At 30.7% G+C, this 17,489-nt stretch overlaps 3 protein-coding genes across 3 annotated transcripts; all 3 read right to left on the bottom strand.

Annotated features, from left to right (window-relative positions):
• Nucleotides 1–59: 59 nt before the first annotated feature.
• On the bottom strand, nt 60–5,458 carry LOC130825594 (ADP-ribosylation factor). The gene is made up of 7 exons (XM_057690903.1): nt 5,187–5,458; nt 4,583–4,737; nt 3,767–3,837; nt 1,463–1,582; nt 1,223–1,341; nt 1,018–1,099; nt 60–399 (listed from the first exon to the last, which is right to left on the bottom strand). Exons 2-7 carry the CDS (start codon nt 4,728–4,730, stop codon nt 394–396), a joined length of 546 nt encoding a protein of 181 aa, XP_057546886.1. The 5' UTR covers nt 4,731–4,737; nt 5,187–5,458; the 3' UTR covers nt 60–393.
• Nucleotides 5,459–8,777: 3,319 nt separating this feature from the next.
• LOC130825592 (uncharacterized) lies at nt 8,778–10,084 on the bottom strand. The gene is made up of 2 exons (XM_057690899.1): nt 9,902–10,084; nt 8,778–8,968 (listed from the first exon to the last, which is right to left on the bottom strand). Exons 1-2 carry the CDS (start codon nt 10,029–10,031, stop codon nt 8,805–8,807), a joined length of 294 nt encoding a protein of 97 aa, XP_057546882.1. The 5' UTR covers nt 10,032–10,084; the 3' UTR covers nt 8,778–8,804.
• A 2,814-nt stretch (nt 10,085–12,898) lies between these two features.
• LOC130825591 (1-Cys peroxiredoxin PER1) lies at nt 12,899–17,220 on the bottom strand. The gene is made up of 4 exons (XM_057690898.1): nt 17,026–17,220; nt 15,803–15,951; nt 14,111–14,257; nt 12,899–13,384 (listed from the first exon to the last, which is right to left on the bottom strand). Exons 1-4 carry the CDS (start codon nt 17,141–17,143, stop codon nt 13,139–13,141), a joined length of 660 nt encoding a protein of 219 aa, XP_057546881.1. The 5' UTR covers nt 17,144–17,220; the 3' UTR covers nt 12,899–13,138.
• Nucleotides 17,221–17,489: the final 269 nt, after the last annotated feature.

The following is a 17,489-nucleotide window of genomic DNA, read 5'->3' as shown; positions in this document are numbered from 1 at the left end:
TTACACGGAAAAGACAAATTAAAAGTCAAAAACCAATGAAAAAAAAGCTACTAACAGTATTTCAAGACTTAAAGAAATGACCATACTATGTTAAGAAATCCAGTTTCCAAAATACAGTCAGCGATTTCAGTTTTCAACTGAAGCACCCAAAAAAGACTGAAACACTAATCAGAATATTACATTAACTAAATAGTATGGCATTATATCAAATTAACAAGCAACATAAACACAAAATACGACTGTCTCAGTAGAATTACAAGCCAAAAATGAGAACACAAGATGAAATTTTTTTTTAAAAAAAAGGCAACACTAGCAGTAAAGATAGTCCTCAGCCTAACTCCAGCTTCTCATCCTGAGAACAGCTAGCGTAACTCGATTTGTGAATTGTTACATTTAAGCCTGTGAAACGAGTTTATATCAGAATAAACGTAAATGCATAACAGAACGACTAATATTGAAGGTCGCACATAAAATGGCTTAAAATTCTTTAAAGAAGCATGACAACAATCAACATCCAGGAATTCATCATATTACCCGTACAAGTCACGTTACTCAGGAATCAAATAGCAGAGTATCTATACAGATCACATTATTCATGCTAAAAAACAAGTTCAGAATAAACGTAAATGCATAACCGAACTACTGATATTGAAGAATCGCACATAAAAATGGCTTTAAATTCATCAAAGAAGCATGACAACAATCGACATCCAGGAATTCATCATATTACCCGTACAAGTCTCGTTACTCAGGGAAAGGAAAAACAGAGCACCTATACAGATCACATTAATCGTGCTAAAAACACCTTGAGGCTCAAATCTAGATTCCATACAAAGGGCTTTAACACTCAAACTAAGATACCTCCCTCTCTCAGCCCCCCTAGTTTTCGGCAGGAAAAATAGAAATAGGAAGGAATTGTTACAGCTTGTAAGACTCGTGGAATGGAACACATGACAAAGAAAAGGAATCTTATCCATTAAATTAACACATACACACCAGACATTTAGTAAAACGCACCTTGCTAGCAATATTGTTCGAGAGCCAGTCCAGGCCCTCGTAAAGCCCTTCTCCGGAGGTGGCACATGTACTCTGTATGTACCTGTCAATGCAGAAACACAGAAAAGAGTAGTCAATAACTACAATGCAGGGATCCGTTAAAAAAATACGAAGAAAAGAAAATAGCAATGTCGGCCAAGTTTGAATAAAAAGAGGCATGTTGTACCAGTGACGTTGACGTAAAGAATGGAGGCCAAGCTTGTCGGTGATCTCAGCAGCATTCATTGCATTTGGAAGATCTTGCTTGTTAGCAAACACTAACAGCACTGCATCCCTTAATTCATCCTGTAAAATCAAATAGGAGAAAGAGACTAACGTCAAAATTTATATCTACCAAATGTGCTTTACTATGGATTGCTTGAATGCATAATTCAGGTACAACTCCAATAAAGTTGAAGAGCATTACCTCATTTAACATCCTATGCAGCTCGTCCCTGGCCTCAACAACACGGTCACGATCATTACTGTCAACCACAAAGATAAGTCCTTGGGTGTTTTGGAAGTAATGTCTCCACAATGGACGAATCTGAAATCATCTATAAAACATTTAGGGACTAGGGAGGTAGCAGAAAAGACGATTCTTAATAATACAGACTACACACAGAAGAATCAAGTTAAAATTACTTATGCAGCATATAAGTACACATGTACAAATAATTCCATGTGTTTAGTTGTCAGAGAACACAAAATAATCAACAGGGTGAAGGGATATCTTATGTCAAAGAAGACACTTTACCCCCAATGTGTACTGCTTTCTTTTCTCATAACAAATGCATACAAATTCCTAACAAAGATTTACAGAAGACAGTACACTGTAGGTGGAGAGACATCATTCACAATCAATAAAGAGCTGGGCATACCACAGCCTAAAAACGTAGTTTAATCACCAAAGTTTTTCAAAGTTGCTTCTTAAGTAACATAAATCAAATATCCTGGAAATGAATGAGTGGGACTGAGATAAAACTAAAATATACTTGGAGATAATTTTATCTGCTTTTATATTTCAGTAAAAGGGATTCCGGAAAAAGTGTTCAGTACTTCAGTTTGTCGAATTCAAAGATATTTAAAAAAGCTCAATCATCTACCCCACAACCCCTGCCTCGGCCCACGACTCCAAGTCCCATCGTCACTTTGCATTGTTCATTGGTTAGACAGTTTATTTCAGGATTTCAATATTCATCTATGGCAAAGTAATCCTTTAATAAAACTCCAAAAGTCTAGCTAGATAAAAGAAGCCAAACTGAAAGAAATTTTGAAAAAAGAGGGCTAGCAATGGTAGCACCTCAGAACCTGTCAGTAACTTAGAAAGAAACTGGCAGTCACAAGTATATTTAGATAGGAATCTGTTAGTAATCATGATTAGAAAAATTAATGGCCTCTGCAGATTTGCTTGCCAAACCATTCGAAAAAATTGACAAGCTTTTATATGCACGCACAAAAATGTTCAAAGAGCTTCAAAAAGTTGCAACAGAATACCAGCATCATCCATTAAAGACGTATTTGATCTTATGTTACCCCCCGCATATATGACATACCAGAATCCAGATCACTAAAAAAATAGAAAAGCAAGGTCGGGTGAATTAATACATATAAAAGGAACTTCTCACAAAGTAAGACATTTGATCCTCTAACTCCCCTCCCTTACGTTAAGGTCTTAGACAAATAATGAATTGATCATCCAAGTCCCAAGACCATCCCGGTTATGAGGTTGAAATGATATATCATGGCATATAATATGAAGACTGTTCAAAAGAAAAGTTAGGCCCCTACATCATAAATAAATCCCTACACCTAAAAGAAGGGGGCGGATACAAAAAAAATTTTTAAATTACATTCAACAACAATATAAATAAGACAAGTTCTCCAAAGTTTCAAGTTAATAGAAAAAACACCGACATAAATACATACCAAAATCCTAAAAAAACAACTTAGTCAAAACAAAACAAATTAGAATTAAAGTTATCTTGGACAACCAAAAAACATACAAAGCGTAAGGGGATACATCAAGAGGAACAAAGGACCCCAAACCCCCCAAATTACCAAGTTACCTAAGCTAGCCACGGGATGAAACTATGTTTCCAAGCCAAACAAGGAAATACATGTGAAATCTTATAACATAACAAGGCCCTTTTTTCCAAAAATTCTCATTCAAGATGATCTCACTGACAGACAATCCTAACTAATTATAACATTTACTTTTGTACTTACGATGTTTGACACTTGAAAATGAAACACCCACTTTAGTTGTTTAAAATAGTCAATTCAATCTCATCTCTCCGTGAGATGGTCTTATACACGAGTTGCTTAATTTTTTGATAAGAATATAAGTTTAAAAATAATGGAATGAGTCATTATCAAAAAAAAATTGTGGTATGAGTGGTCTAAATTGTTTAAGCTTACAGTCCAATTAATTTTCCATGCTTAAGCTTAAACTAAAAGCCCAACTCCTATCTCCCAAACTAATGAATAAGAATATCCCTATATTCTATTTTGGTGAACTGTGAACATAACACACAAAACATGCACCTTCTTCATTCTTCGCAACACAACCACCAACATCAATGGTTTTTCATTTGTCCATCTTCTATTACTAGTTTTTTAAAAATTTGAAGTGTTATCACTGGTCTATTTGGATATCCACTTGGATCCACCTCAGCCTAGGAGCAATCAGTTAAAAAGGATCAAGAAAAGAAAAAAAAAAGATACTTGCCTTGTCCTGACCTCCAACATCCCACACAGTGAAGCTGATGTTTTTGTATTCCACAGTCTCGACATTAAATCCTTCCGGCACATAGAAACAAGAGTCAAAACATATAATGGGTTCCAATAAAAAGAAAACACCATCAAAACTATGTAGAAACAGGCTTGCAAGTAGAACAATTTATAGAATGAAACAAGATAGGGTGGGGATTTTTTCTATTTTTAAGGGAGAAAAAAGCTAGGAGGATCAAGAGCGAACTGTTTGTTACTTCTTTAAAGAAAGATGACTACTCAAAATTAGTGTATGCTTTATTAAAAAAGATTGACCTTTCAAAATTATGAAAATGGAAACAATGTCAAAATCTTAATCATGAAACCTGAAACATATAGTCAACCACATGAACCACCATAAGTTCGACCTCACTTGTGGTCCTCAATACTTAAAAGAAAAATAAAAATATGATCAACCTTCATTCAGCAATTAAAAATACAAGCTATTTCGGGGTACAAAGGGTCAACTAAAAGAAAGGAAACACCGGGAACTACAGGAGACGAGGCAAACTAAAATCTCTGCACAGTAATAAGCGGATCATATCAGTACTCTTCGGCCTTTATTAAAGCTAGCTCACTGTAAAATATATTCCATGATAACTCCAAAATAGATTCACATATATCAAAACATGTTAATATTAACCTTTCAAAGCTACATTAAAACATAATTTTAGTGCAATAGCTTAACAAGGTTAAAATACACATAGTAGCGTTACATCATCCCACGAATAACAATCAAGTAGATTACATTGCAGAGCGACGAACAACGACATACCAATGGTAGGAATAGTGGTGACAATCTCTCCGAGCTTGAGTTTATAGAGAATTGTAGTTTTACCAGCGGCATCGAGACCTACCATAAGAATACGCATTTCCTTCTTCGCAAACAACCGACTGAACAATTTGGTAAATGACAGCCCCATTTTTCACCTGACAGATTCAAACCCCCAATTTTCGAAACCACTCAATTTCCACAAAATCAAGATGGACGACAATAAATTATATATTAAGTAACATATAATCAGAAATATCTCAAGTAATTGCGACAAGAAATTATATCTACAAACTTTATAAGCTCAGAGATAAACCTAAGAACCATAATTTACAACAATCGTGGCGTAATTCAAAAGCAAAAATAGCAACGAAATCAAAAAATTCTAATCGGAGATTCTTAAGGATGAATCGAATCATAAATGTTAAAAAAAGTGCATCAAAAGTGATATTCAATAACAATTCTAGCTCCAGAAAGGTCTTTTTCACATATAAAGTTCAATATAAATAGATCAAAGGGAAGAAGAGACGTAATTCAATCAAACGATGATCAGATCTGACGAAATGGAAATAGATGAAGAAAGGAAGAAGAAGACCGAGAGACTTACGATGATGAGAGAGAAAGGAGGAAGGGAAGGACAAAGATCTCAGAGAGCTGAAGCGTCCACGATCACGAAGAGGTGAAAGGAGAGAGAGGAAAGAAAAGAAAGAGATATACAGGGAAGAAGCGGAGTATATTAAGCTACTCCTTGTATCGGTTAACTTTTGATTTGAGTTATCGGGTTGATTTTGGATCGGGTTAAATTCGGGTTAGGTGCACAATTTGAAATTGAGTTTTGCATTCACATTGTTTTCTACATAATAGTAAATATGATTTTGGATGAACGATGATAGAGTTAGAATTTATGTTTTGGGGGAAAAGGTTAAAATTGATGGCATTTAAAATGATGAATCGCATAAATATGCGTATAGCAGCCTTAAGGCTTCGAAATTAACGTTTGCTAACGTTTTATGTGCAAAAAGGTCAACGTGAAAGTTCAAGTATTTTGTGATTTTAATTTACCTTTTTTAGTTTCATGTATTTTATTATTTTTCCTTTTATCTTTTTATGATGATTTACAAATTACAATTATTGATTATAAATTTTTTTTTTTCTCATCATGAAGATGGTTGGGATGAGTTTTCACCCATCCACTATTTAATAGACTACTCACAGGCCATATCAATACTTCAATTCATAAGAATAAATATGAAAGTTCAATCTAATACAAGGATCTAATCAAATAAGTGCAAGAAATTAACAAAGGTACAATAAACTACAATTTTGAATTCAATCTACATGTGTTGAATACAAGAGTCATATTGATAATACGAGCCTAATTAATTGTTTTTTTATTACACGGTATAATGACAAATAAAAATGACTTATTGAATGAGAATCAATCCTAAAAGAAATCGATACTTTCTCTAATTAAAATAAGATTTGATGGTGCTGGTGCTGGTGCTAGTCAAGGAAAAAGGACACATTTTGTTTCGTTGACATTTGTTTTTTTATTATTATTGTTGTAAGAATTGAGTCTTGTTTCAATTGAATAAAATATTGCTCATATAATATTTAGAGTTTGATCAAGTACCATATAATCATTAAAAAAAGTTAATGTTGTGGGTCCCATCACTCGTTACTAAGGACGATGGTGCTGGCATTTTTTTAATTATCGTTATTGTGAGAATTGAATCTCGTCTTGGTTGAATTAAGTATCGCTCATATAAGATCTTCTGTTTGATCAAGTACATTGTAATCATTAGAAAAATTATTCTTGTAAGATAAATATGTTATAAGATCAATTTGGTCGTGGAGTTTTAGGTGAATTAATATCAAGAAAAGGGAGTTTTAGGTGAACTTCACAAGTTATAAGATCAATTCAACAATAATTTTTGAAGTTTCAGGTGAATTAAATATCGTTCATATAAGATCTTGTGTTTGATCAAGTACATTGTAATCATTAGAAAAATCATCTTCCTGTGTTTTGTTCCATTCTCAAGTCCCTAAATTTTTGAAGTTGCAAATCTGTCGTGGACCAATTTATTAACATACCCCCCAGCCACTTTTTATTAACATAATTACAGCAAGCCCTTATTGCAGCTCATGCTACTGAATCAGTTGCTTTATTTTTTGTCCCTACAATCAAAAATTGTCTACAATCAAAAATTGTTTTCCTCTACTTGATGCATCAAAAACTAAATCACAAGCCTCTGATAAAAAACGAGCAGTTCTAGTAAGATTTATAATATGAATACCTTTACATTTTGCAAAGATATAAGGCGACATTCTAGGATTCCATTTACGAGTACCGTGACCAAAATGAACTCCCGCTTCCATATGCGTCATTCTGAACTCGAATAAAGAAGATATGGTCAAAACATGAACTGATTGAAAACTGAAAACTACCTTGTCGTGAGTTGCGATTTTGACATATTTGGACAACATCAACATCCCAAATTCGAATCAATATTCACACACAATCAAACCAACACAAAACTTATTCTAAATTCGACAAAGAACACAACAATCCCAATCATAATTCAAGCTTAGACTTACAATTAAACTCAATCAAATACTAGATATCAAAATAGTTTTGCTAAAAAAAACTCTTACCAAACATTGCAATCAAAATCACAACATTATGATATAACTTGATCAAAGCTCCTATATAGACCTCAAAATCAAGTTACACCACACCTTTTAAATACTTTAAAGAGGATCATTGGTTAGAGTTCTACCTCAAATAGCAACTCCAAGAAAAGCTATGAGAAGGAAACCACATATATATATTTGAAATTTTCTATGGATGAGTTACTCTTCAATTTTATTTACTCCCGACCCGAATAAACTCAAACATCCACTCTATTTCACCCAATAAACTCAATAAAAAGCTTAGATGAGCCCGAAAACCAGATTAGAAGATTAACCAATTAATTTCTTATCTCTTGATCCCAAATTAGAAATCTCGTAATGGTTTCAAGACACCTCTTACTAAAACAAGCATAACTCAATCATACAGAAACCAAATAGGACGATTCAAGTGGCTATGTGATCGCGACTCAGAGCTCTACAAATGATATGCAGACAATGAAACCCAGAAACAAACATAAATGCACCGAAATATGCAAAACAGAAAGATTCGTTTTCTAAACTGAAATTTCAGAATTTAATTATCCCCGATTTGAATTTAACTTGAAACCAACTCAATTATCAATATAACCCCAATTCACTTGAAGAAACATAAATACCTAATAAATAACCCTAAATATTTAATTAAATAAATACCCAATTGAAATCCAAACTTGAACAATTAATTATACATTTTCGTAACTTCCAACTCGACTTTAAGGACACCCTGTTAGTATTTTGAGCATAACTTCCTCATACAAACTCGTTTCGAGGCGATTCAAGTGACCATGTGTTCACGATTCGAAGCTCTATAAATCATATGAAGACTCTAAAACGCAGAAATGGCTAGAAGATACTCGAAATAAGCCAAGAATATAGATGAAAGAATCTAAACTTGGGGAATACGCGATGTAATTAAATTTGTATATTTTACATACAGTATAAATTTAGGGAATTTGCAATGTAATTAAATTTGTATATTTTACAAACAGTATAAATTTGGTTCCCTTACACGTAGAAGTATTGCTAGATACTAATATACTTCCTCCGATTCAATTTACTTGTCCTATTTTCTTATTGGATAATTTCACCCTACTTGTCCTATTTTCTTTTTTGTCACTGATTTTTTTTACTTAAATACTCTTTGTTCACACAAGTAATGACCAAAATACCCTCACTTACACTACTTAAAATACCCCAAGTACCACCTTAACAATTATCATCATCATCATCCTACCCAGTATATCTCGCTCATAGAAAACTAAGTTCAGGATCTGGGAAGGGAAAGACGGCGACAACTCATACCCATAAAGGAGAGCACGGCCAAAAGAGTCTCCCGAATTCGAAGAAGATAAAGAGACGTAATAACTTAAATTACCCCAACTACCCACTTTTAGGTGGTCTCCCCACTATCCTTAATTTGCGTCTCCAATCCAAATGAAACAAGTAAATTGAATTGGAGAGAGTATATAACAATAACAGTAAATAACAGTAACAATAGCACGCTAATTTGTTTAATTCTCTCCCGGAGACAAATTATTAGTAGAATCTAGGTCTAATTAGATCCCATCCAGTTTTGTCGAGGTGATGGAGCAGGCGGGATGACAATCATAACGGTAGGCATATGTCTTTGAGATGATGGTGTTACATTTCCATAGTTTTCATCAATTAGTACCAGCATTTTTCTGTGTTTTAACAATCCTTCATTACTTGCGTTATCTGCAAACAACGTAATTTCCTAAACATTTAGCACATATGTTAATATTTAATTGGAAAAATTGTCCCGAATAATTCAATTTTTACTGATTTTCTTACAATAATTTCAACTTTTGATTAACAATAAATAATTCTAACTATAAGGGGTGTTTATTAAGAATACACCAAGATAACCTCTTATCTATAAAACAAGTCATTTTGCATAAAAAAAATTAAAAAATAAATATAAAATTAAATTATAAAAAAAATGAAAAATTTTTAAAAATTAAAACAGGAATGAAGTGATTTTATTTTTTGATTTTAACTTCTAATTTTTAATAGTTTTGATTTTTTTTTTTTGGCAATTAACCTGTAAAAACTGGTCATCATTTGGGCAACAATGTATTCTTGAGTAAGTGACCCTAAAATTCAAATTATTCATGGTTAATCAAAAGTTAGAATTATTGGAAGAAAATTAATAAAATATTGAATTATTCTTGGTAAATTGTTCCGATTCAAGATCAATATTATTTTACATTTTATTCATAACTAGAACTGCTCATTGGATAGGGTCAAAATTTTAATAGGACGAGTTGGGATAGGGTGAGTCAAAATCCGTTAAGACTTGACCCATCACCAGCTAAAGAAGTTCATATGATGATCATTTAGTTTGACTTTATAGCCCGTTGGATCTCAACTATAAATATATTATATATTCTATCACACATCTTACTTATAGCTTTTTAGGCTAAAAGTTTGATTGCAACATATGATATCCTCATACATACCGCCAAATACGGGCTTATAACGAGAACAAATGAGATTACTCGACCAAACGCTTAAATTGATGTCGTTAATATCCGTTTATATATATGTAATCAAACAAAATGAAATAATTATAAATAAATAAAAAAAATTGAAAACAAGAAAAGAAATCATGCATATATATTAATATACCATGGATGAGGGGTTTGATGGTTGCCTTATGAGGATGAGCAAGAACAGAAGACCATTGAACAAGTATAGGAGTAATGATGGTAATGAAAGCCCAGACTATGAATATTAACACAAATGCACCTTTTCTCATTTAGTTTGGGAATAAGGAAGAAATTACCAATTATTAAGGGGTATAGACTTTAAATTTAGATAATACTCGAAAGGTTCCAAACAATTATGGGGAAGTTGAAGTTTTATTAATTAGTTGGTATAAAGAGAGATAAATAAACAAAGAATTAGTTGGCCATGTCTTAGGAGTATGTCCTTTTAATACTGCTCTTTACCATACTTTTTATTTGTCCATTTTACTTTTTCATGTATTTTAAAATAAATTTTGAGTCTCGATATCTCATAGTACGCATAATAAAAAATTATAAAAATTATATATTAAAATTTTTTACATCAAGACGAATCTAACAAGATTCCACATTAATATATTTTGTCTTGAATATATACTTTAAAAATTAAAGTAAAATTTCTCTCTCTTTTGGAAAAACTTAAAGTGGACAAACAAAAAAGAACGAAGGAAGTACTATTTACTATTATGTCCTAGTGAATCGGTAGCAAAGAAAAATACATTGTTTTTTAAGATAAAGGTAGATATTTCGTATTTCTTTTTATTCACCTAAAGCGTTCCATTTGACTTTTCACCATTTTTTAGGTGTGAAAAAGTTAAGTTTAGTAAAGGTAAATTGGTAAAGTTAATATACCTAAAATAGAAATGAGACATTTAGGGTGACTTGACTCAATAACGAAATGAGACACTTAGAATAAATAAGAGGGAGTAACATATAGATGAGAAGAAAGTGTAAATTATGGGGATGGAATTAAAAAAGAGTTCAATTATATGGATGAGATTTAAAAAACGTAGCCAATAATCATCGTCTAAATATTCAAATAAAAAAGTTTTATTTCTTTTTTTGATAACATTGTTCCTTATTACTTGCGTCGGTTGAAAAATAACTCATATATATATGATCATCATCAGTTTTGTGTGCAGCCAATTTTTCGAGTAGGCAGAGTAAATTATGTGGATTGAATTAAAAGAGAGTTTAATTGTGTGGATGAGATTAACAAATGTAGCGAATAATCATCATCTAAATATTCAAATAAAATGTTTTATTTTCTTATTTGATAACATTGCTCCTTATTACTTATGTCGGTTGAAAAATAACTCATATATATGTGATCGTCATCAGTTTGGTGTGCAGCCAATTTTCCAAGTAGACATTTAGATTATAATAAGATGGACTATTTTATTATTATAAAATAGGCTAATGAAACGAAAGAACTAAGCGACAATTAAAACAAAGACCTTACTTGAAAAATTAATAGTTATCCTAACTAAAATAAGACCTTATTCTCAAAATATCAGGGACTATCAGCTAGTATAGTTGTATTAAATAGTCGTCGTATGTATTAAAAAATAATAACAGTTGTCTATTTAATTAAAAATGCAAAAAAATATTTAAAGTTATGTTGGCATGAAAATGGATACAAATCTGTGTAATATCAAATTAAAAAGTTGCAAAATGAAATTAAATATGATCGTCATATATTCCGAGGATTGATAAATTGATAAGATTTTCCTACTACTAAATGTACATCTGGAGACATAACGTCCATATACTAATTGATTTTACAATTTAAAATGAAAACACAAATTATCTTTTAAGACTAAAATAAAATAATCTAATATAACTCTTCTTTGTTATAATATGATATATTATAAATTGACAAACATATATATATGAATGAACAATAATAAAATATGTATATGACCAATAACTTGTAGATAGAGTTTCCGATCGGTAATAAGTTGTAGTGCATGATCGAAGAATAAAAATACTTTTACTATATATAAATACTTAAAGATAAATAAAAAAATTATCGATCAATTTTAAATTAACTCAAAGTATTCCGTCTAGTACTTCCTTCATTTTAAATTAGTCACAGCATTGTAAAGATGACACTATTTATTCATTACTTTTAATTTGTGATTAGTTTTTAATCTATGGGTTAAAACATAGTCAAATGAGATCTTGTTTGATTCGTCTCATTATAAAGATTATTAATATTAAATTTTTAATTTTTTATTGTACATGATTAGAGATATTAATCTATGGGTTAAAACATATACTTTCTTTGTTGTATTAAACTTGTTATATTTCACTTTTTACGCATTTCAGTGTCTAATTTAGCTTATTTGTATGTTGAATTATACAAATCTAAAAATTATAAAAAGTTAATATTATGAAGTATGTGATTAAACGATTCAAACAAGATCCCACTTGACTATAATTTTACTCACACATTAATCGCAATTTATAAAATAAACTTAAATAATAAATAATACACATAATAGAAATGAAGCGAGTATTTCAAAACGGAGGAAGTAAATATTTAATGTATCTATTAGAGTATTGCATGTACAAAATAATACATATAGAGATTCTTTTATTTTTCTTGTATTGCATGTACAAAAACAAAGACTATTTACCTATCATCTATATTTGGTATACCCACTTTGTCTTAAAATTATAAGGACTATTCTAACAACCTCCTTTGTTAGGTAGGGTATTGTATTCAATTTTTCATTGTCTCTTTTTATTTAGTCTATTTTATATTTGAGAAAAAAGTGTAATTATTTAAAAGAAACTGAGAATATATAATTAATAATGTTACATAAATTATTGTAAAAGACAATTTCTCCGAGAGACGCATTAAATATATAGAGTTAATAATTCAATTAATACAAATTAAAGTGAAAATAAAAATATAAACTTTTTGTTTTGAGGTTGTCTCTTTTAAAAAAGAATATGTTACAAGAGTAGCTAATAATATTATTATAGAAGATCATGATCAAGAAGTTTTATATTTCTCATTGCTACTCATTCATAGTAAATAATATTATTAAGAAAAGATATGGCCAACTGATTCTAAAACACAAACATCGAGTACTAACATAGTAACATTCAACACACGTACATACAAAAACACTAACCCGCGCACTCGTATATAGTGAATAGCCGGGCCAACTACAAAAACACGAACATTGTTCTTATAGTTCGGTTTCACATTACAAAACACAAGTATATTCTCCTTACACTTCACTATAAGAAAAACTATTTAGCTCGTACGAACATTATTATTAGTTGTTTAGGAGGCAAGAACATTGCTATGTGATTATTGGTAAAGTTACACCTGCGTGAAGCGAAGGTATCCCTTTTTAGAAGGAAGATCAGCGGTCTCAAATCCTTGTGGAAACATCTTCTTGGCTTCATCGTCGTTCACGCTTGGTGATATCACAACCTTGTCGTTCGGTTTCCAATTAACAGGAGTCGCCACCTTATGTTTAGCCGCTTTCTGTAGCGAGTCTAACGCCCTAACAATTTCATCCATGTTCCTTCCGGTTGATGCCGGGTATAAAAAGCTTAGCTTCACCTACATTCGTTTACAATCGACAAGTTCACTACAGTATGATCTGCTTTAGTAGGATATATTCAACGACATTTAATTTAAATATCACTACTTTAAATTTTTAATAGTATATATAGTGGATTTAGTGACATTTTATTAAGAACTTTTGCAGCATAATAAAAAATCATATAAAAGTTTTTCGCGATATAGAATATAGTAACATTTCTCGTAAATACCACTATAAACTATAGTAACAATTATATATGCCACTAAAAAAATAAAGTGTCATCAAATAAATTTTTAGTGGAACTCAAAATAAAAAAACAATTTAATTTTTACATTAAAATTATAAATCAGTAGCATCTTTCTAATAGGCTATATTTAACCACGCTTAAGAAACTTGGGCAATATTATTTCCCCACACAAATATTGCCCACACTTATCATCATCATCATCATCATCATATATAACATCCCGCTAGAGAGCAGGATCTGAGTGAGAGAAGGTAACGCCTTCACAAGGAGTACGGGAATTATCTAGCCACGCTTAAGAAACTTGGGCAATATTATTTCCCCACACAATTATTGCCCACACTCTTTTTAGTGTAGGGAATTACTTAAGCATCATAATAAGCATGGGCATCAACATTTTAGAGCGTAAAAAGATGCACATTTTTTGTAGTGACGAGTTGACTGTAACAGTAGTAAATATTTCAAAATGAAAGTAATAATAAAGGAATAGTTATTGTACCATATTATTAGGACCAATTATGTGTAAGGCACGTGAAGGGAGTTGTTGACCATTGGGAGTTTTCTCATCAGGATCCACCATATTCAGCTGTTTTATTATCTCTCGTTTTGGATCTGCTATTATTGGGTACGTTACTTTGTGTCCTCCCTAACCAAGTCCATCAAACAACCACATATGTGTAAGTTCTTATAATTTTATAAATAAATTTAAATTTGCTAAAATTTGTGGAAACGTGTAAATTATGCACATAATTTGTATTAATTTTTCAAAAATAAACTTGTATTAATTCTTTGGATATGCTAAAATTTTAAGGACACTTAAATGTGAAATTTTAAATATGTAAATTATCCCACATCACTAATGAGAAAGAGAAAATTTTGACTTTGATTAATTTAAATAACTTTTTGTACGTGACACAAATTTAAATTTTTTTTCAAGTAAATATAAATAACCTAAAACATAATTTTAAATTAAAGTTTTGTAAATACTCTTGAGATGAAGTACTTCTTATTTATGCTTATGAATCATGTGCCAAGTTATAGGTGACTTGCTATCCTAGAGTGAATCAAAAGCTTACTTTATTATCACTAGAAATTACACCAATAATTAGATTGCATATACTCTATCCCAATTAAACTATGAATTGTTGTATATTTAAAAGTCATAATATTTTAATAATTGCAATTATTAAATATATTTTGCCTACTTTTTATGATTTTTAAAACTGAATATCGAAAAACATGCAAATCTTTAAGAAAAACATAAAGATGCAAATATTTACACTTCTTCGAATCTGTTTTACCCATTTTGCACATTAATTAAAAATTAATATATTTTTTTAAAAAAATTATTATAACCCGTAAGAAAAATAAGTCTAAAAACTAATGATGTATATGCTAGAAAAAAACGTACATGACAGTATAGACATTTACATAATTATAATTAGCCAAAAATAGTAATATAATAACAAATAAATTGAAACATTGTGTATAAAGAAAATGTACGACTAATGGTCCATTTGTTAATCAATACTAAATGATGGGAATAGCTATGAAATCTTAAATGTAATTTTAGTAAGAAATTCTCTAATCTAATGATCATCTTATTCTATTTCAAGAATCTCATTTTCAACTTCATTCCAATACTTTACCATTTAAAAATTTAAAAATGTGATAGGAGTATTAAATGTTAGTGGAAAATTATGACAAAAAACATTTTAATGATCAAATTTTTATTGCCATGAAAATAACATGATACATGTTAGGGTATATAATATATTCTGAGGCCACAACCATCTGCTTAAGCTAGCTTTTAATTGAGTTGGTTCCTTGACATGATATCAAAAGCCAGCGTAACAAGAGATTACGAATCTGAATCTCAAAAACCCTCATTTGAAATGAAATATTCAATGTTATAAGGATTTGTGTCACATCTACACTTTTAGCCCAACGGGCTCTCACATGAAGTGGCGACTCCCACATAATTTACAAATGGGCCTTCATCCATTAACTTAAGCTTTAACTTGCTTAAGCTTTAACTTGCTTTAAGAGTTGAGATGGTTCCTTAACCATACATAATTTACTCTATAAATCATTCTCATAACCCGATTAAGGCTAATCAGATTAGCCTGCAACGTTAACTGAACGAACCGTAAAAATACTTATATAATTAATAAAAGAAAAAATAACTGACAGAGTAGGCTTCAACGTCTTTGATCCACTCATTATGAGATGCAATATCATCGCAAGAAAGACCCAAAAGCTTGACTCCTCTTTTCTTAAACTCCTCGGTATAAGCTGCCATGGCTCCTAGTTCAGTCGTACATACTGGTGTGAAGTCACCTGAAACATTCAAACATACTCCATTCTATTTATTCTTTTCATTACAAAATTTATACAGCTCATCTTGTTGTACGAGGGTGTGTAACAACTCGGCTTACTGTTTGACCAAGTAGTACGGGTCATCACATGGTGTACTCACCCAAAGAACTCGATTCTCAAATCATATCTCGTGAAGAGGGTCACGAGATCTAAAACATAACTGTATCAACTATCTAAATCCAAACATCTAAACCAGAGTCTAAAATAATCATACAACTAACCATGAAAGTCCAAAATAATCAATATAATCAAATTTACTACACACTTACTAAATGTCAATACAGACACTACAACTTCAATATATACACAAATCCAAAACCATCTTTCAAATATACTCTAATCACCTTTGTTATCCCATCGTTCCTTACCGGTACCGATCTATAAGCTAAAAGTTTCTATTTCATACAAAAATTTGTGAGTTTTATATTATATTATAATAGATAAGACAAAAAAAAAATATTCACTAAATCACGTATATTTTTATTTATGTTACAAATACCATTAATCGAAAATAATCTCTTTTTCATTAATCGAAAATAATCTCTTTTTAGTTAAAAATTACGTACATCTGACCCTTATTAATTTTATCCTAGATAAAAGCTACTACTAACTATTCACCATTGGGTCAAGTCCAATTATCCAGAAGTGTTTCTAGGCATGTATAACCAGTAGATTAATTAAGAGGCCATAAATATAGTTAATATCGGTTCACATTTCCTTTTAATTTAATTAATTTAACTTAATTACTTGTTTATTGACTCTTAAATCATAATTCATAATAAATATAAAATACATATCACCTTAATAAATATTGTGTATTTTTTTCTCCATTTAAAAAATACTTTATTACTACCCGTCCCTTTAAATTAAAATCAAGAAGAAAATAAAGTTTTTTTAAGAAAAAAAAATATATTTGATAATAAATAAAAAAAAAAGCAATTAAAATGAGAATAAAAAAGCATGAGTTATTGTTCATAATAAAAATAATATAAAATAAATACGACAGACTAAAATAGCAAAAGATGCAAAATAAACCTGGATGGGAGAAGAGAATAGTCCATCCATTGGCAAAGTAGTGATGGAGCTTAAATTTGCCATGAGTTGTCTCCACTTCAAGATTTGGCACTGTATCTCCAATTGTTATTCCTGGCATTTTCTTTCTCTAAAAGAAATTCTACACCTATTTGTATTTTTAATTTTTTTTTTCGTTTTTCTATAATTAGATCAAATTAAATTAACTATTAATCATATTTGATGATGACTATATATATATATACTCCTATAATTTGACTACATAAGTGCATGTAGAGAACGTGGCATAGACTAGGCCATGAGGTGTCTCCTCTGCACGCTTCTCTCTAGCTTTCCCATTTGTATTTTGTGTGTTGTTATACTTACAACTAATTGTGCTAATTTTTCAAATGGATGTTCATAGAAATTAGAAAAATAAAATTTTTTAGTGAGTGAATATATCATTTTATCGAATAATAAAATTGGAT

The sequence above is a fragment of the Amaranthus tricolor genome, chromosome 10, assembly GCF_026212465.1.
Source record: "Amaranthus tricolor cultivar Red isolate AtriRed21 chromosome 10, ASM2621246v1, whole genome shotgun sequence".
In the NCBI taxonomy this organism is placed as follows: Eukaryota; Viridiplantae; Streptophyta; class Magnoliopsida; order Caryophyllales; family Amaranthaceae; genus Amaranthus; species Amaranthus tricolor.
This window is presented reverse-complemented; position numbering and strand designations above follow the sequence as displayed.